The sequence below is a fragment of the Pan troglodytes genome, chromosome 9, assembly GCF_028858775.2.
Source record: "Pan troglodytes isolate AG18354 chromosome 9, NHGRI_mPanTro3-v2.0_pri, whole genome shotgun sequence".
NCBI lineage: Eukaryota > Metazoa > Chordata > Mammalia > Primates > Hominidae > Pan > Pan troglodytes.
In genome coordinates, this window is record NC_072407.2 from 110,702,295 (window position 1) to 110,723,321 (window position 21,027).

The 21,027-nt window shown below is 36.5% G+C and overlaps 1 protein-coding gene across 1 annotated transcript in view; it reads left to right on the forward strand.

The window, feature by feature from the left end:
• Nucleotides 1–21,027, forward strand: part of DDX10 (DEAD-box helicase 10) — a 276,872-nt gene that overhangs the window by 54,414 nt on the left and 201,431 nt on the right. The window contains exon 13 of the mRNA XM_009424123.5: nucleotides 2,614–3,079. Within this exon, the coding sequence (XP_009422398.1) occupies nucleotides 2,614–3,079 (466 nt within the window). The remainder of the gene's footprint in view (nucleotides 1–2,613; nucleotides 3,080–21,027) is intronic.

Sequence of the window (21,027 nt, forward strand, 5' to 3'; positions counted from 1 at the left end):
GAATGTGAGTCTCTTTGCTGATTCTTCTTATGTTAGGTTGTTTTCCTCAATTGCTTACTGCCTGAATATTCCTCCTGTCTTTGTGTTTCTTACAGGTACTCATAGTTACTATGGCAAGATGCTCCTTTTTAGTAACTGAGGTTACTATTGTATGAAACAGAATGGCTGGTTTTGTTTTGGCTTAGTATTTGAGGGATTTTTTTGTGGGGAGGAGACAGGGTCTTACTCTGTCACCCAGGCCATAGTGCAGTGGTGTGATCATGGCTCACTGCATCCTTGACCTCCCAGGCTTAGGTGATCCTCTCATCTCAGCCTCCTGAGTAGCTGGGACTACAGGTGCATGCTACCATGGCTGGTTAGTTTTTTTGTAATTTTTGTAGAGACAGGGTTTCGCCATGTTGCCCAGGCTGGTTTCAAACTCCTGGGCTCAAGTGATCCCCCCGCCTCAGCCTTCCAAAGTGCTGGCATTACAGGTGTGAGCCACTGTGCCTGGCTGGGTTTTTTTGTTTTGTTTTGTTTTGTTTTTTAAACCTTTTGACCTATAAAGAAGGAATGTTTATTCTTCAGTGGGCTCTTACCTGTGGGAGTGGTAAAAACATTGGCACAATCTTATAGAAGCACCTTTGAGATAATCATACTTTGAATATCAGCATGAAATTTCCCAGACTATGGTGAAATATGTGATTACAAGGCAAGGTCTGTATGTTTGGCTTGCTCTTAGGAATTTGAGTGCCTTTACCTTTAAACTGAGTTTAACTACAACATATATCTAAGTGAGCTGCCGTTTTCTATTCTCTGTTAGATTGTATGTTTACCATAACAGGTAATATGTCAGTTATTACATTTTTGAACCTTTTAAATTGCTTTATAGCAGTGTAGGGCTGCTGACTTTCCATTTAAGTGATAGATGGAAAGCCATATGCCATGGATAACATGTCGTTGTTTGCTCATATGTTTATATACCAGTTCCTAGTTTTATTATTTCTGAATATGATCCATGGCTTAGGTTATTAGCGGACTTTTGGCTCCCTGTTAATTTTTATCATGGTTTTCTGATTTGACCTACCTTGATATTAGCAGATAGGAAAGGCACAGGTCTTTAACACTGTAGGCCATATTTAGGGGACCATTTGTTGCAATAGATTCCAGTAAATTTTATCTATTGGTAGTTGATGACTTTTGCTTTTTGTGATGCTTAGAGAAGGCAGAAAATTAACGTTGAGAACAAATTTTAGTATAGTTGAGTTTGGTATTTTAATTTTTTTAGATATTTAGCTGTGTTGTTTCCTTGAGGTATGTAATTTCCTTTAGAAGTCTTTGATACCTAAAGCAGTGCTGTGTATGTAAGATATATTAAAGGTTGTAAAATTTTACTAAAGAAACATGTTTTGAATACCTAATATGTGCAGGTCATTGTACTAGATGTTAAATTGTAGATGTATAAGATGTACTGCTGCCTTCAATAAACTCAGTTTTGGTAGCTGAGAGAGACATAAAAATGTAAGTGCAATACATTGAGTGAAATTCTCTGGATGAGTTTGTGATCCTAACCCTAACAGTGGTGATGGTGATGACATCAAGTTCTCATTAGTTCCCTATATGCCAGGCACTAGTTTTAACAGCATTACATCTGTCAACTAATTTATTCTTACAACAACCCTGTGAGGTAGGTACTCTTAGCATCCCGTTTTGCAAATGGGAAAGCTCCGGTATGGAAAGATTAAATCATATTCGTAAGATCTCACAGCTAGTAAGTGGCAGCCAGATTTTGAACCCCAGCAGTCTTATTTCTGAATCCATGCTTCTCAGCATTACATCTCTCAGTTTCTTTGAACCATGTCAGATAGGAAAAGAGCAGTGGGTCCATGTTATGATGTTACTGTTTATTCAGAGCAATCCTTGATAAAATCTAAGATTTTATTTCCCGTCGATCATTGAGAACTTAATGAAGCTATTAGCTTTGATCCAAGCTGGGAATGACATGATAATAAATTGAATATTGATCATTGATGGAGAAAACAATATTTTTTAATTTCTTTTTTTGGTGTTTGGTTTATAAAATCCATTTTTATAGCAATGATTGTGCCATATTCTCTTTCAGGAAGGGAGATGGGGACCACATTCCAGTTCTTTCTCTGTAGAGAACTGTGTTGTCCTTTCATGGTCATGTCTTCTCTGGTTTATTTAGTACTTAACATTTTATGAGGTACTCTCATGTAGTTAGTTAATTGGATCCTTACAGCAACTGTGAGTTAGGCCTAGCAGGTACTGTCATCCCCATGTTATAAGGAAGCTGAAGCTGAGAGGGTTGAATTGGAAATTGGCAGGTCTAGTACTTGAACTGTTATCTTGTTTCTAGTCCAGTGCTCTTTATCTTATTCCACGTTACCCTCTTAAAGAAAAAATAGTGTCTAAAATGTTTTCTGACAGGTGTTGAGTGTATTTTGCCTTACTTTTTGGATCAGCTAACCTGTTAGTATTGAGTTGTATCTCACAGGAACATTTTCTTTAAAAAAGCTCTAGGAATCTCTGCTCTTGAGAAACTCTTCTATGACACCTATAAACATATCATCAGTGTTGAGATGACTGTTTTCACGTTTTTCCATATTTAAGGTCTCTTGGTCTTGCTGTGGCACCACGCATAAGATTTCTTCAGAAAATGCAGAAACAACCCACCAAAGAATTGGTAATGAGCCAAGCCGATAAAGTAATTGAGCCAAGGGCTCCCTCCCTCACCAATGACGAAGTGGAAGAATTTAGAGCCTACTTCAATGAGAAAATGTCCATCCTTCAAAAAGGTGGAAAAAGACTCGAAGGGACAGAGCACAGACAGGATAATGATACTGGTAATGAAGAACAGGAAGAAGAAGAAGACGATGAAGAAGAAATGGAAGAGAAACTGGCAAAAGCAAAAGGATCTCAAGCTCCATCTCTTCCTAACACCAGTGAGGCACAGAAGATCAAGGAAGTTCCTACACAGTTCTTGGACAGAGATGAGGAGGAAGAAGACGCTGATTTCTTGAAGGTGAAGCGGCACAATGTGTTTGGATTGGACCTTAAAGACGAGAAAACATTACAGGTAAGTTTACTCCCAGTGGAGGGTCTTCTATTACATTGTCTTACTATGTGCTTATTGTTGCCTTCCGGGGGCTGAGGGAAAGTGAAAACTAAGAAACTTAGACTGGGTTTCTTTGCAATGAACTCTTCCTCCTTTCCCCCATACTTAAACACAGAATAAGTGCCAATGAATTTTCATATTTTTCATAACTTTGGGAGCTCTAAGAGGTTAACAACTTTAATCTTATTTACTGGTTTTCTGATGCTGTGTTTTAAAAGTTGCCAAAGTCCTGATTATGTCTCAAAGGAAGGCAATGAAGTTTTTTGGTTTATGGCATGAGGATCCTTGGTTAAAATTCTTAAGATACTGCTTTCTGATTGATTAAATTATAAGGAACAGTTGTAATTATTTAAATATAAGTTTTACTCTTAATGCGACATTTGTTTATGGGAACCAAGCCAGTGTCTTAAATAGAAATTGAACAGTTCTTTTTTAAAGGCTACTTATGAATGTTTATGAAAAGTTTTCATGTAAATCCTTTGTTTCTCCGTAGCCATCTTCTAGGAGGAACAAAAGAAATAATCCATTTAGATAAAGCACTTGTTTTCTAGGATGCTTTTGTAGGTGCACAGTAAATGTGTTTCCCCTTCTCCCTTATTCCCCCTCCTACTTTCTATGCCTTTATTCTTGATCATCTTTTTAAAAGGGAATTGAATAAAAAATGAAGCTTGATTCTTACTCTTTATACAATGTTGAATAAAATTTCAAGACTCACAGTAGGAAATACATAGTAGATTTTGACTGTGAAACTTAGAAGAGTGTTTCTTTAAGTAACTAAAAATTAAAAAAAACTACCTAGAAAATGTACTTATTGAACACTTAATATGTGTTATGTGTTAGTCATTTTCTGAACATTATCTCATTTAGTGCTTGAAATAAAGGTCGTTACTACTATCTCATTATACAGGTGATGGAAAAAAAATAACTGTGGCACAGAAGCAATATAGTACTGTAGTGAGGCACACAGGTAGTAAATGGCAAAGCTGGAATTTGAACATAGGTGTTCTGACTTTAATATTTATGCTCTTGTCCAATAATCCTGTACTGTCTCATCCTGCTTCAAATTAGATCATTTTAAGTCTGTAGTTAAGACTCATTTTATCAGCAAAGTAAATACCAGAAGTTAGATTTTCTTTTTAAATAATTTAGCCACTGTATTAACTATTATGTATATCACTTTCTAAGAATCGTGAACATAACCAAAGCATCAAATTAAGATGAGAAGGAATGATATAGTTTTATAATACCGTGAATTGTTCACATAAGTAGGACATGTGTCTAGGTACTAATAGCTCATCTGGCATTTGAAAAATGTATATAGCAAAACAACTTTTTAAACTTTTAAAAAAGTTTTACTGTATGTCAGTTATCTAAATCAATCTAACTCTTTAATATATACAGTTTGAGTTTTGGCAAATGTATGGTGTTGTGTAATTACCACAATTAAGAATAGAACAGCGTCATCACCCCAAAACATTTCTTATTCCCTTTGCAATTGCTTTACCCTTCACTCAACCTCTGGCAACCACTGATCTGATTTCTACCCCTGTAGTGTTGCATTTTTCAGAATGATATATGAATAGGATAATACGGTATTTAGTCTTTTGTGTCTAGCTTCTTTCATTTAGCTTAATGTTATTGCATGCATCAGTAGTTTGTTCCTTTTAATTGCTGAGTCAGTATTTCATTGGATGGATGTAGGTTTTCTTAAGCTTTAAATTGGCATTGGTTGTTTCCATTTTTTGGTGATTGTGACAAAAGTCATTATAAACATATACATTTTTATGTAGATAATTTTCTCATTTCTTGGGGAAACGAGTGGGGTTATTTTCTAGGAATAGGGTTACTGGGAACATATGTTAAGTGTATATTTAACTTTGAGAAACTCCCCAGTTGTTTTCCAAATCAGCTCTTCCAATTTATGTTCTTGCCAGCAGTGTATAGAGTTCGAGTTGCATCCCATCGTGTCAGCACATGGTATTGTCAGTCTTTTAATTTTAGCCATTCTAGTAGGCATGTAGTGATACCCTACTGCAGTTTTAATTTGCATTTCCCTAATGACTGAACGTCTCTACATGTGCTTATTTGCCATTCATATATCTTCTTTGGTGAAATGTCTTCAAGTCTTTTGTCTCTCTTTTGAAATTGTGTTGCCTTAGTAAGTTCTAAGAGTTCTTTATATATTCTGAATACATATCCTTAATCAGATATATTTTGCTAATACTTTCTCCCAATCTATGGCTTGTTTTTATTTTGAGTGTCTGGCAAAGAGCAGGTATCTTAAATTTTGAAGTCTGATTTATCACATTTTAGGTAATTTATATATGTGTCGTATCTGATAAATCTGTGATTGACCCAAAGTCACAGATTTTCTCCTATGTTTTCATCCAGAGGTTTTATAGTTTTAGCACTTACAATTTGGGCTAGGATCCTCTTCACCTTAATTTTTGTATATAATGCTAAGTAAGGGTCAAGGTACACTTTTTTTTGCATATGGGTATCCAGTTGATCCAGTACCATTTGTTTGGAAAAAACTATGCTTTTTCCATTGAATTACCTTGACTCTTTGAAAGTCAGTTGACTTTCAAAGATACGTCTGTCCTTTCACCAATAACACCAATCTTGATTAGTGTAGTTTTATACTAAGTCTTAAATCAGATCTTTGAGTCTGTCAACTGATATATATTTTCTTAAAATTGCTTTGGTTATTTTTGGACCATGGCATTTTCATGTAAGGTTTTGAATCAGCTAGTTACTTCGTATAAAAAGCTTGCTGATGACTTCATTGAGGTTGCATTGAATCTGTAAATCTAACTGGAGAGAATTGACATCATAACAATACCTTTTTATTTAGGCCTTCTTTAGTGTCTTTTTAGCATTGCTTTATAACTTTAAGCACATGTAATGTGCACATATTTTGTTAGAGTCATCTCTTACTATTTGATATTTTTAATGCTATCATAAATGGTATTTTTAAAATTTCAATTTCCAATTATTTGTTGCCAGTATATAGAAATAGTTTGTTTTTTGTAGACTGATCATTCTAAACTGACCTGTTAGTTCTTGTGGCTTTTTGGGAGTTTCTTGGGATTTTCTTTTGTAACTGATTATGAGGTTTGTGAATGAGGATGGTTTCATTTCTTCCTTTTTCATCTGTGGGCCATATATTTCTTTCTTGTTTCTTTTTCTTTTGCTTGATTATACCAAGTAGGATCTGTGGAATAGAAGTGGTGAGAGTAGATATTGCTCTGTTGTTCCTGATCTTACTGAGGGGGAAGCATTCAGTCTTTTACCATTACATCTGATGTTAGCTGTAGGTTTTTTTTGTAAATGCCTATGAGTTTGAGAAGCTTCCATCTATTCCTAGCTGGCTTAGTGTTTTTATGATAAAATGAATTGTGACTTGTGTCAGATGCTTTTTCTGTAAACATTAAGGTGATGACATGGTGGTTTTTAGCCTGTTGATTATGGTATATTGACTTCCCCCTGCTACATGTTGAATCAAATTTAAATTCCTTTGAAAAACTCCATTTAAGCAAGATTTCTTTATATTATAGGATTCTATTTGCTAATATTTTTGTTAAGGATCTTTCTGTTGTTGTGAGGGATATTGGTTTGCAGTTTTCTTTTTTTGCGATGACTTGACTGGGAATATGACACATTTTGAAAGCTTTTTATATGTTTTGCCAGCATAGAGGTCATGTTGATCGTTGCCCTACTAGCGTCTGTATTGTTTGAATCTCTTTTTGATTCCAATATGAATATTAATAATTTATATCAATATTAACAGTTATTTAGAAAGTTATGATTTCTTTCTTAATTTGTGTATATATTGCTTACACATATTTTTCCCTGTTATGATATTAGTCTCTTTCCTGTTGATTCGTAAGATGTCCTCAAACAGTAAAGTTATTGTCTCTGGCTTTTAACTTTGCTTTGTGTCCCTTGTCACACACAGTTGTTCATTTCCCTGCCTTCTCTACTTTATTCCAAATTCCTTGAAATGTTGTCTTTTTTTTTACTCAAGTAAAAATACTCAGAATTTTATTGCCATATGAATAAATTCAGAATTGTATTCTCACTTTAAACAGTAGGGTTCTTGATTTTATTTTCTATTTTAGAAATCAATTAATAGCTAATTTAAAAAAATCCATTACACCCACGATCAAAACAGTAAAAATTCACATTCTGTTTTTTTAAAAATATTAACTACTAAGGTACAATCTCCTTACCTAACGTCAGTGTCTAAGTTTTCTTGTTTGGACCATTTTATACTTTCAAGTATAGATTCACATTCACTTAGGAATGACTAAGTCTTTTTAGTCATTCCTAGAAAGGACACACAGAAAATACATGTGAAGAGATCATCAACTATTTCATCCTTCAACTTTAGCGTTCCTATTTGAACAACTACATTTTCATTTTATGCTGTGACAAGGGCATGGTTAAAGATGAGTGAAAACATGATCCTTATGGGTACATTTTAGTAAATGCAAATTTTATTAAGTTGGGGGAAAAAAGTCCTAGAAAAATGAAAAAAGAAAAAAAAAACCCAGAAAGCACACACAGTATACAAGCCCATTTGAAAATTATTTTTAAATTCAACAGACATGAAATTACTTTGGCAAATTGCTGTAAAAATTTAAATGCTCATTCTAAGAAAACAACAACAACAAGCCCTTTTCCTAACTTAGGTTCCTTTCCTCTCAGTCCTGCTCAGACTTAGTGTTTCTCACGTCCAGGGCACCAGAGATGATGTTCTTCCAAGGTTGAGTGCTCTGTTCTCGAGGGGCAGGGCGGGGGACTCTGCAAGAGTGGTTTCGAGAAAAATTTCCTGTAAAACACCCTTTTACCCAGATTATAAAATGCTTACTTTTGGTGGAAAATCTCTAGTAAAACACAGAAAATCACAAATAAAAATAAAAATAACCTGTAATTTCACCACCTAGAGATAACAACTGTCTTTGTTTTTTTAAGTGTACATACACGTTTGTTCTTTTTTTTTTTTTTATAGAAATAGGGTCCCGCTCTGTCACGCAGGCTAGAAGGCAGTGGCATGATCGTGGCTCACTGTACCCCCAAACTCCCAGGCCCAAGCGATTCTTCTGCCCTAGCCTCCTGAGTAGTTAGGACTACAGGTGTATGCTACCATGCCTGGGTAATTTTTAAAAATTTTTTTGTAGAGGTGGGTTCTTTCTGTGTTCCCCAGGATGGTCTCAAACTCTTGGCCTCAAGTGATCCTCTCACCTTGGCCTACCAAAGTGCTGAGCTGACAGGCAGTAAGCCACTGTGCCCTGCTCATATACCCATTTTTAAATAAGTGAGATGCTCCTAGGTATATGTATGTCCCCATGTCATTAAAGTATCTTCGGAAATATTTTTATGGTTGCCTAATATGCCATTAACCTTTATTTAACCATTCCCCTGCTGTTGGATACTTAGGTTAATATCCTTTTTTTGAATCTCCGTTTAAAGAGTTCTACTAATTGGCAGGTTTCTTCTCTCCTTCACTTTCACTACTCTCACCAGCATAACATGGAACTGATTCTACAGTTCAAAAATGCAAGATAGGAATCTTCTCCTTATCTCATGTAAACACTTACTTTACAGTAATTGTTTCAAAAATTTTACCCCCAAATGATTACCGAGCTTACACATATTAGGGCATAAGATGACCTAGGTCTCTTTGGGTTATCGACAGGGTTCTAAGAGGGCCCCAGTGACACTACATAATACCTCCTTATGCCGCTCTTATTGAAGGAGGGTCACAAATTCCTCCAGACCATATTCAGATCTGCTCATCTCCATCCAGAGAGGTTTTACCACATCACAGCTTGCTCCTGGCCTGATAAACTATCAGTCCCTGAGGAGTGATTGAATAACCCACATTTCAGTAACTACCAGAAAATATGATTCTGCATCCACTCAGTGGCATCGTCTCACAAGTGTCTTTGATGCAGGGAGCAGCCTCTGCTTGTGACAGTGCAGCTCGACTGAGCAAATATCCTTTTCTCAGAGTGAAAAAAACGAAACAAGGAGGAACAAAAGAAATTGTTGCAGGCCTTTTTTTTTTTCCTCCATTAAACATATGATGCCTGACTGGATTTTCTACTTTGTACTTAATAACTCACTTGTTAATACTATACATCAGGCCAGGCATAGTGGCCCACACCTGTAATCCCTCTGAGGTGGGAGGACCACTTGAGCCCAGAAGTCCAGGGCTACAGCAAGCCACGACACTCCAGCCTGAGCAACAGAGAGGGACCCTGTCTCTAAAACAAACAACACAATACACATCATTAATGTACACCAGAGAGGAGATTTGGTCTGCAAATTCTTTAATGATATCTCTTGTGACCATTAGAATACCTTCCCAACTACTAGTAAGCTGATGAATCATTTTGAACATCTGGAAACATTCTTCTAAAGTTTGTTTTTTTCCCTTGTCAATCACAGTTTTGTCTGATCGTGGATTCTGGATCCATTAGTTCTAATGGATCAATTCAAGTGGGCATGAAGTTCCACTTTGGCAATTCAGAGTAAAAGCTTGTCTTCCATGGCTGATGCTCTTCTGCCTCCATTATAATTTTACCAGGAAAACAATAGTCCTTCGCCACTCTTATTCTTGGTGTGAACAATAGGATGTATTTCAGTCAGTAAATTCTGTGGTCCTGAATTTCCTTCAGATTGCTTTACTTCTAAACATTTTGATAAGATTAGCTGTATGTGTAGCTCTGGGTTCAGCTTCACCTCTTAGAGATTTCTCAACCACTAGGACCTAGACAGGTTTTCCCTTATGACTGAAAGGCTCGTAGAAAAGTGACAACTCGGGCTCCCCTAACACACATCTCAGTGGTAGGGAGCTGTCTTCCTGGGAAAACATAATCCAGGGCTATCAAACAAAAGGAAAATATTGTCTTACTGATCAGTGTGTTTTCAGGGCCTGGTACAATGACTAGTGCAAATTTCACAAATATTTTGTGAATGAGGGAGTGAATTAACTGAATTTCTTATTCCTTCACTTTGGTTTTGTTTGCTGTGAGTTATATAAAACTCATAGGTAGGGTTTATTTTTGGAAAACCTGTATTTTGTGAAGTTCACCTCATTGACTTACAGTGGTTCAAAAGGTATTGTTGAACTTCCTATAAATGTGAGCATAAAAAACTTACTTGACTCTAAATGATATACTTATGTAGGCCGAGCTTTATAATTTAATTTGGATAGTAAGTGGTAGTATCTAATTATAGTGTTGTAAAATTCTGTTTACTAAGACTACATTTGCATTATACTGTAAGAAGTTCTATCTTTAAAGTACACATGTACCTGCATGTTTTTTTTTTTACTGTAATAAATTTAAAGTATTACGTCATGTCTGTTGAATATGAGGAACATTTTGGGGCAGTTGATAGGATTTTTGATGCTAAACAAGGAATGTTTTCCTGTTTCTTCCTGTACATTCCCTAGTACTGTGCACAAACAGTAGAGTTGAAGTTCGTGGTTCTCCAGTTGAAATAGAAAGGCTAATTGCCTTTTCTTTTTTTTTTTTGAGACGGAGTCTCACTGTGTCACCCAGGCTGGAGTGCAGTGGCCGATCTTGGCTCACTGCAACCTCTGCCTCCCAGGCTCAAGTGATTATCCTGCCTCAGCCTCCCGAGTAGCTGAGATTACAGGCACTTGCCACCACACCCAGCTAATTTTTGTATTTTTAGTAGAGACGGGGTTTCACCATGTTGGCCAGGCTGGTCTCAAACTCCTGACCTCAGGTCATCCACCTGCCTCAGCCTCTCAAAGTGCTAGGATTACAGGTGTGAGCCACCATGCCCAGCCCTTTTTTGAACTACCTCACCTAGTCTTAACTTCACCTGTTACCTACTTTTGAATTTTAAAAATTAATACTTATTTTCACTCGTGTTAATATCTTTTGATTCTTCTCCATGTTTTTAAGCAATTGGTTTTGAATGTGACCCTGCAACCGTGATCTCAATTGGGTTTCTTTTTTTTTTTTTTTGAGACCGAGTCTCTCTCTGTCACCCAGATTGGAGTGCAATGGTGTCATCATGGCTCGCTGCAGCCTCGACCTTATAGGCTGAAGTGATCTTGAATTGCTGGACTCAAACCATCCTCCTGCCTCAGCCTCCCAAAGTTCTGGGATTATAGGTATAAATCACCGCACCCATCCTGGCTTTCCATTTTATCCTTTACTTTTGCATTTCATATTTTAGTGTTGTATGCATCCATCAGTCACTGGAGGCTGCTTTTTTCCTTTATTACCTATTTTTAAGGATAGACGAGATATAGAAAAATCAAATCATACATAAAATGGGAATAATACTATCATTTGCACATATAAATGAGTATATTCCCTGTGGGAAGACTAAGCACTTTTCCAGACACTGCTGACTTTGTTGAAATTTTTGTTGCTCATGTTTTAGAATTGTCTTTGTAGACACCATACCAGACACAGAAGTGAACTGGCTTTGTTACTTATAACTTATCCTCTTTATCTTGATTATCTTTTTTTTCCTTTCTTGTCTCTCTGGAAAAAGGAGATTTGTACAAGAACCAAATTGAAACTTGGAGCCAGTAGGAACCCATTGGATTGTAGATTTCATGGAATATGTCTAATAATCATATCATTATAATTAAGACCATAATTATTTGGCATTTTACCATATACTGAACACTTTCTGCATAAGTTCTCATTTTTCCTTATGACAAGAAAGGTAGCTATTAAAATTTCGGAGGAGGAAAGGAAGGCTTTTAAGTGACTTGTCCAAGGTCACAGTGGTGAAGTTAGCAGTTAAACCTATTTGTGATGCTAAGTCACATTTTCTTTCTCTGCTGTCGTGCCTACCATTATTTGTGTGTAGTTTGCTTTCTGTAATTGGGTAATGTCAGTGTAATTGACAGTATTGTAAATAATTTTGGGCTACTCATTGTGTGCACACACTTGGAGTATAAAATGAATGTTTGCCTTTAGACTTTGGCGTAAATGGAGACGAGAGGTACTGAGTGCCAGGTGCAAGCAAGGCCTTCTGGAATGCTGCCTTGTCACAATCCTTTTCTGTTTGACGAAATCGATGCAGTGAAGGACAACAAGATTTTCTTAGCAGTGGAGAAGTGCCACGAGTGATGAAGCAATAAGACATGTGCAGGAGAGAGCGCAGGTGTAGTGATCAGGCACAAAGGCAGTAAGAGATGGCTGGTTGACCTCCCACCATAGGGAAGAACCTTGTTTTGGCTAATTGTCTTGTTGGGTGTTCAGAAAGTTGACCTCTAGGGAGACAGTGTTAGAGAAGAGCATGAACATACAATTAAAATGATTAAATTAAAATTATTTTTGGAACACTTATTTCCTTAAATGTGAGAATGAAATCTCTAAGCATATGCTTTCTTTTCTTTTTCAGTTTAAACCTTTTTAGAAATGAGACTGGGTAGATTCCATTTCAGCTCAACAAATGTCCTTTTAAAGCTTTCTTAAAAGTAAACATAGGTCAGTTTTAATTAAGATTTGAATGATACCCATAGATTATTCATTGTACCTTAGAGTTGATTCCAGATCCTGTTTACATTGATTTAGTCCTACTTTTTTTTTTTTAGTAGCTTTTTCTTTTTTTAGTACTGTAAGAACTCACTGTTGGTGTTAAAACACAGATTAGCTAACTTTGAAGCTTATAAGTATACTCTTATAAAAAGATTCCAAGTTCCAAATCAAGATTCTCCTGTGTAGGAGCTAGGATGTTTCTGCCTCTTGTCTCTTCACTTTTTCTCTTTCTCTCTTTTTCCCTCCTTTCAGCAGCAATTACCTAACGGATGCCAGGGACTGTGTTAGGTACTTAGTGACTTTTAGGAACTTAGACTAAGTATTTGTAAAATAAGTACTGGAAAATGATTAACATCTATCAATTTTTTTATAACTTACCATGCACTTTGATTATCATATCTCACTTATTTAAATTCTTACCACAGCCTTGTGTAGTGTTGTTGTCATGTTACAAGTTCAGACACAGGCTTTGACAGGTTCACTTACTTCCTTGCCTAATGTTGCATAGTTAGTGAAGCGCTAGCACTGGAGTCTGTACTTAGGCCCCTCTGACATGCCTCGGTATGATTGTGCTTGCTTTGATTCCCGTCATTTCTACATTTAGTGGTGGCTTTTAGTGTTCCATTTTCACTTCCCACTTACACTGCCATTCTGCCCCCAGATTCTTATTACCTCATTCTTGGCTCGGGGGGATAAGCTTCATAATTGGTTCTCACTGTTCTTCTGAGTCATCTTCCTGTGAACCTTGGTCAAATTAGTATTTTTTTTCAAGTGGTTTACCTTCCATGCTACCCTTAAGTTCACCCTTGCAGTTGGGTTTTGTAAGCTAGCCCCTATCCTATTGTCCTGCGAGACCATTCTTCCCAGTTTCCACTTAAACAGTGAAGGATTCCTTCCTGGATTATTTTCTTCCCACTCCAGCATTTCACATCTTTCAAGATTCAGTGCTTATCTTGTCTCTTCTTTGAAGCCATCCCTTACTTCTTCAACCCACTGACCTCTGGATTCCAATGGTCTATTTTGCTAGTATTTTTTTCTTTTTCTTGACATTTCATAATGTAGCCACATGACTCTTAATTTTTATCTCTTCCATACCTGGTGATTTGTGTTCAGGGGCCTTATGTAATGTTCAGTTGACTTAAACAGAAGGAAGAACTCTAAAGTCAAGACTACTGTACCCCGAATTTTTGCTACCATGAAGTGAAACAATGGTAGGATGATCTCAGATGTTGCCAGCTGAAATAGTTTGGTATATATGCTCATTTGTCTTATAGGGGTCTTTTCTGTTTTTTGGCATCCTGTGCTTAATTCTTTTTTTGTAATCTAAGCTTTGTTCCAATTCAAAAGGAGTTGTTATTGTGTAACATGAAGCTTAGATGCATATATTGAGTTGCTTTATGTATTTTTTTTCCTATTTGAGTTTGGTATGCAGATGACTTCCTGAGGATGTAAATTTTCAGTGGAAAGCTTAAAGCTGGTTTTGGCTTGATGTTTATTCTGTAACATGCTGGATCATTATATCAAATATTGAGTCGTTTTCCTTTATCTCCTTCTTTTATACAATATTCAATATTTATAACATCTGCTAACTACTGAATTTTTAAATCTACTTTTGTGGTTGAAGTTTAAACAGCTACTTTTACAGGCCGTATTTATCTTTATTTTAAGGTAGTTATACAGGTAATGAAAGAAATGTGAAATAGGACAGGCTGTTCTTGAAGGTCATGTGAATTGCCCTTTGAACTTGTTATATGATTAGAAATAAGGAGTTTTCAAATTCATAAACAAGTGCTTGTTTATATGGCTCTAACAAATATAATTGTACAACACTGCTAATAGGCAGATTAGTTTCCAGAAATGCTGTTCACAAGACCACTTTTTAAGTCTCTAAGCAGTGTGTGTATCTGTACCTGAACTTGTTAATGGGAGGACTGTCTTTGTGATGGCACTGGATTCAACTTTCACATTTCTTTTCAACACTTTTAAATTGTCCAAGCAAATTTTTGTTTTGACTTTGTTCTTTTCAATGCATATTTTGAAACATGGTTTCAAGTCCAAGGCAACATCTGAGGCTAGTGCCATCTGTTGGTGACAGTTAGAATTAAATCACTTTTGCTTTGATGCGAAGCTTTGTTCTTTACCATGAAAGTGTACATTTTAGGTGAAATGCCGGCTTATTAAGTGAAGACTTCATGAAGTTTTTAGAAAAATTTATTCAGCAAATATTTGAACACCTGCTGTGTGCTAGGCATTGAGAGCTGTTAGCAAAACCAACAGTATTCCCTGTGCATTAATGGGTGGGATGGACAAAAAATGAATATGTGTGCTATGGTAGGGGCAAGATGAAGCAGCGTAAGGGGGATATAGAGTTCAGGGAAGGTGGGTGGCATGCTGCAATTTCAAATAGAATGATCAGAGGTGGTCACCATGGAGGGTGTATAAGGCACTCTTCTGTTGTTGCTGGATCATGAACTTTAGAGGTTTTAAGCATTGAAAATATTATTGTTCCTCCTCCCCCATAGGTAATTTGAAATGAAAACAGTATGAAACTTGAAAATAGTAAGAAAGTCCTGAAGTTATTTTCTCCATGATGGCTACTTCACTGCTTTTGTTGAAATAAAGTATTTCAAGAACATTAAAAAAAAAAAAGTATTCCAGCTTTACTGGTTCTCTGAGCATATGTGTAAGCTGCCAGTTGGTTTATTGAACACTGAGAGCTAGGCACTCTAGGGGGAATGTGAAGATAATTCAGACCTTCTTTGAACCTTGCGCTAGCAGGTTGATTGGTTAGAGCAGTGGCACTTCATTAAATTAAGTGGGAACAGGGATGTCTGCATATTAAGAAATGCCTATTGTTTAGTGAAAGTGAAGTATAAGTATAAACTTACTTATAAAATAAGTGTAAGATTAGCATACAGATTTCATGATGATTTAAATCTTAAGTCTTTAGGACAGTGTTTCTCAAGCCGTCTTTGCTGAAGGGTTAATGTTGTAATTTTGAAGCAATCACAAACCAATGACTTTGTAAAATATATTAAAGTTAAAATATGAGAAAAATGAACCCCTCTTTGCTTCCCTAGTTCTTTTTTTTTTTTTTTAACCTTTTTGCTTCTTCCTTTGTCTCCCTCTAGGTTGGATTATTTTATCTTTTAATAATAAAACCTCATTCTGTATTCTTCTGTTTATATGGCCATAAAATTATACAGTGTTGTGGTGTGTTTTTGCATGTGTGAGTGTGTGTATTCGTAACATAGTGAATGTTTACTGGAAATACACCGTTTGTCACTGAATACGTTTTGCAGTTTATCACCCTTTCTATGCCTCTTGGGTTATCATGGATGGGCGGGATTTGGCCTTATAAGTGATACCACCGAAGTTGAAATGTGAGGGTTCCTTGATTCTTTTTGGTATTGGGCTCTGTTATGGTTTGAATGCATCTCCTCCAAAATTTGAATGTTGTCAGTGGAATAGTATTAAGAGGTTGGGGCCTTAAGAGGTGATTAGGTCATGAGGGCACCTTCCTCCTTAATGGGATCAAGACCCTTATAAAAAGGCTTCTTGTACTGTTCTTCCAGCTTGCTCTTCTGCCATGTGAGGACACAGTTTTTCCTTCTTGCCCTCTGCCTTCTGCCATGTGAGGATGCAGCAAGAAAGCTTATACCAGATGTCAAATGCTGGTGCCCTGGTCTTGGACTTCCCAGCCTCCAGAACTTTGAAAAATTTCTCTTCTTTATAAATTACACTGTTCCAGGTATTTTGTTATAGCAGCACAAAGCAGACTAAGACAAGTTCTCTAGTTGAATTGTCCACCCTATACCCCTAAAGGGAAGGAAGATTAAGAAGAAGAATTAATATATAGGCTTCTGTAGGCACATTGTCTATATAATGAAGTGTGTAGTAAGATGAATGTCTTTGAATCAGGTAGCACTTCTTGCTTTTTTTTCAGCATTCTCTGCAGCATCTTTCACATGTTAGGCACTTAATGCTTGTTTGTAGCATGGAGTCCATTTCTTCAAATGAGCCTCTTCCAAGGCATTCATTGACAACACTTTCATCCCTAGTATCAAAATAATAAAATGTAGTTCTTCCTCAACACATTATGATCAGAAACATCTATGATTTTTGTTTTAATAAACCAAATTTTTAAAACTTATTTTTCAAGCCAGGAGTGTTTTGCCATAGGACAAAAAAGTTTATCTCTATTAAGCAGGTAGCAGATCATCAATCTCTGGACATTTTTTCCCCTCCAGAAGGCTGTTGCTGTTTTTTATTTCTTTTCTTCTTTTAGCTTGCCTGCTGGCTGTTAGAATAGAGGTGACAGACGGTCTTGATATACTGTTGGGCAGAGAATCGGCTGGTTTTTATTTGGCATAACAAATGATTGAAAACAGTGATGTTTTGTTACAGTTCTAATAAGGCCGACATGGTAGTGATTCTTAGGGTGCATAAATTCTAGGCTCTAGAAAAAAGTGCCTTAGTAAACTGGGCACTGTAAATGTCCCTGGACTATATAAGAAGAAATTTCTTGGCATTAATGTGCATGAGATAGATATCACTTATTGCAACTTTTGGAAAAGTGCATAAAGGATGAAGCTAATATTTTCAGGGATGATCTGTCTTGGAGCCGTTTTCCTTCCTGTTGGTCTATTCTCTCTCCACCTCTTTCATTGCTAGATTCAGTGAATCAATTTCTCAGTGACAACCATAATACGGCATGCCTACACCTAATAATTCTCACCCAAGTTTGTTTTTAAAATTAAAATGGCCTATTTCCTATTATATCTTTGGGTGATAACGATTAGAATAATTCTTCCACCTGCGTGCATTTTCATATGCACTGATTTTTGTCATGGGAAGAAACAAAGCAGAGGAATGTTTTCTTCCTTGCTGTGATACCTAATTTTGGAAGGTACACTAATTTCAAAATGTTTGATGTGGGAAATGGTTGCATATTCCAAAAACACTTAGCACGACCTTGCTAAATAATGCTCTCTCCTGTGGTTTGGATCAGCATTGTTTTGTTTTCTTTGCATCTTTTGATCTATCTGAACTGTCTTCTGCTTGCAGATATATTCATAAAATAGGATTTTGCAAATTGAAGAGTAGGTAAATTACTATTAAAGCGCTGTATTTGTACTCCCTACTCAAATCTTCTGAGACTGAACTTTTTTTTTTTTAAAGGAATCTATGAAAATCTGGCTTTCAGCGAGTCTTATTTTCTTTTTACTGTTTCCTCTTAAGGGTTTTTTAAGTTGGCTGAATTTTACTCTACTTACTCATATGTGTTTTAGTAGCTATTGAGCCATTTTATTTAATAGCTTGAATAAACTATTGGTTATTGAATCTTTTTAGAAATACTTATTTCTAATCCCCTCTCTTTCATAAAAAGGAGGGAAGAAGAGATATTTTATTATCCAAGAATATGCTATCAATATCCTGGAGCCCACCTATCTAGTTTCCAGTGTGTCAACTAGCACCAGCTTAGCTAACCAGACTTACAGTGAGTTTGTAATTACATGATTAGGTATGGCATACCCAGTTACTCCTTCTTTTCTCTGCCTACCCCAAGCCCCATTAGCTCTGTTTTACGACAGAAATTTCAGATTTCTTTGGCTTTTCTGATTCATTTACTGATGAAAGAGATTTTTTCTAGGTTTCAAGAATTATGAAGAGTCTGAGATTCTACCCTACTTGCAGGTTAACGTATTAGCCTGCCATACTTTCTTATGTTGCTGGACAACTCATGGCACAGCAGGCAGTATGAGCTTGAACTTTGCGTTGATTCCCCTGCCCCTCAAGTCCCACAGGGGCCACATGGAGACAGGCCTGGGTTGGTGCTGTCCACAGAGTGGGTTTGTGTCCTAGGTGTAAAAGCTCAAGCTTAGGAGACCCCTATTGTTATTAAGACTGCTAGCAAACCTGGACAACTTTCGCCCCTGAGGGAGAAGTTATCTTTATTCTGGTCAGGAAACAACTCTGCCCCCCCAGGGAGACACTTTCTGTCTCTCCTAAGGCTGTATGCTATCCAGACATCCATAAAATCGTGTGGACAAGTTGCTGACACAAGATGTACAGAAACATGAGATGTCCATGGATGATGGCTTCCCAAAGCTAGGTAGTAGCAAAAAGTAGAACTCTGAATTTTTCTGTTTTTGTCGGCTTCTCCCAAACGAGAAAAGTTACTTTAAATGATCAACATGAATTCCAGAGAGACACAGATTCCTGCATGTGAAAGCCATTGCTTTTGTTTTGTTTGATAAGACCCTAAATTAGTGGGCAGTTAGCTTTTCTGGGGCTAAGTATTCCAAAGTGTGCTTTCTGAGCAATCTGTGCTTACTGCTGTTAGAGCACTCAGCATACTGCTGTCATACCTGTTTTTCCCACTATACTGTATACCTTTATGAAGGTAAGGAATATATATTATTCATTTTTGGGTTACCTGTCAGGTTTGCCTGTCATTATAATACATTCTTAATAGCTGGCTGTTGAGTGTAATGAGTGAATAAATCATTAGAAGCTTTTCCATTCAAATCTGGTTGTTCTTTTATCTTTGCTTATTCAGATTCTTTACCCCAATTTGAGAGTGTACCCTCTGGTAGAAAAAGTATCAGGAATATAAAGGATTAGTAAATATTAGTTTTCTGAATGGGTTGATCTTAGATAGAATCCTGTGTTAGTTTTGAAAAGCTGGGTCAGATGCCGAGTGAGTATCTTGTGTGAAATCATTCCTAAACCTAAATTAATCCACCCGTCATCCCTTTCTTATCAGATTGCTTTGATCTCTAGGACCAGTTTTCTTTGTATGGTCCTCTCATATTATCTTAAATTTTAGATTTTAGGGTTTTGTTGTTGTTGTTTGTTTTCGTGAGAACTTTTGGCTACCCACCTTTTTTTTTTTTTTTTTTTGAAAAAATTTGGGTTTAGTGTTATATGTGCAGATTTGTTATATAGGTAAATTGCATGTCATGGGGGTTTGGTGTACAGATTATTTCATCACCAGGTGATAAGCATAGTACCTGATAGGTAGTTTTTTGACCCTTACCCACCTTCCTGTCTCTACCCTCAAGTAGGCCCCTGTGTCTCTTGTTGCCTTCAGATCCATATGTACTCAATGTTTAACTTGCACTTATAAGTGAGAACATGTGGTATTTGGTTTTCTGTTCCTTTGTTAGTTTGCTTAGGATAATGGCCTTTAGCTCCATCCATGTTGCTACAAGGGACATGATTTCATTATTTTTTTTATGGCTGCATAGTATTCCATTGTGTGTACATACCACATTTTCTTTATCCAGTCTGCCATTGATGAGCATTTAGGTTGATTCCATGTCTTTGCTATTGTGAATAGTGCCACAGTGAACATACGTATACATGTGTCTTTAGGCTAGAATATTTATATTCCTTTGGGTATATACCCAATAATGGGATTGCTGGGTTGAATGGTAATTCTGATTTGAGTTCTTTGAGAAATCGCCAAACTGCTTTCCACAGTGGCTGAACTAATTTACATTCCCACCAGCAGTATATAAGTGCTCCCTTTTCACCACAACTTTGCCAGTGTCTGTTATTTTTTTTTTTACATTTTAATCTCCATTTTGACTGTGTGAGATGCTATCTTATTGTGGTTTTGATTTGCATTTCTCTAATGATTAGGGATATTGAGCATTTTTTCATATGCTTTTTGGCTACGTATGTCTTTTTGAAAAGTGTCTGGTCATGTCCTTTGCCCACTTTGTAACGGAGTTGATTTTTGCCTGTCGATTGAAGTTCCTTATAAATTCTGAATATTAGACATTTGTTGGATGCATGGCTTGTTAATATTTTGGTTATCTGCCAGGGTTTTTATAGTTTCAGGTTTTACATTTAAGTCATTAATCTATCTTGAGTTGATTTCTCTTTATGGTGTGAGAAAGGGGGTCCAGTTCAATCTTTTGCATATGGCTAGCCAGTTATCTCAGTACCATTTATTGAATAGAGAATCCTTCCCCCATTGGTTGTTTTTGTTGACTTTGTCGAAGATCAGATGGTTGTAGGTGTGTGGCCTTATTTTTGGGCTCTCTATTCTGTTCCATGAGCCTATGCATCTGTTTTGGTACTAGTACCATGCTGTTTTGGTTACTGTAGCCTTGTAGTATAGTTTGATGTTGGGTGATGTGATGTCTCCTACTTCATTCTTTTTGCTTAGGATTGCCTTGTCTATTTGGGCTATTTTTTTGGTTCCATATGAATTTTAAAGTCATTTTTTTCTAATTCTGTTAAGAATATTATTGGTTGTTAGATAGGAATAGCGTTGAATCTGTAAATTGTTTTGGGCAGTATGGCCATTTTAATGTTGATTGTTCCTATCTGTGGGGATAGAATGTTTTT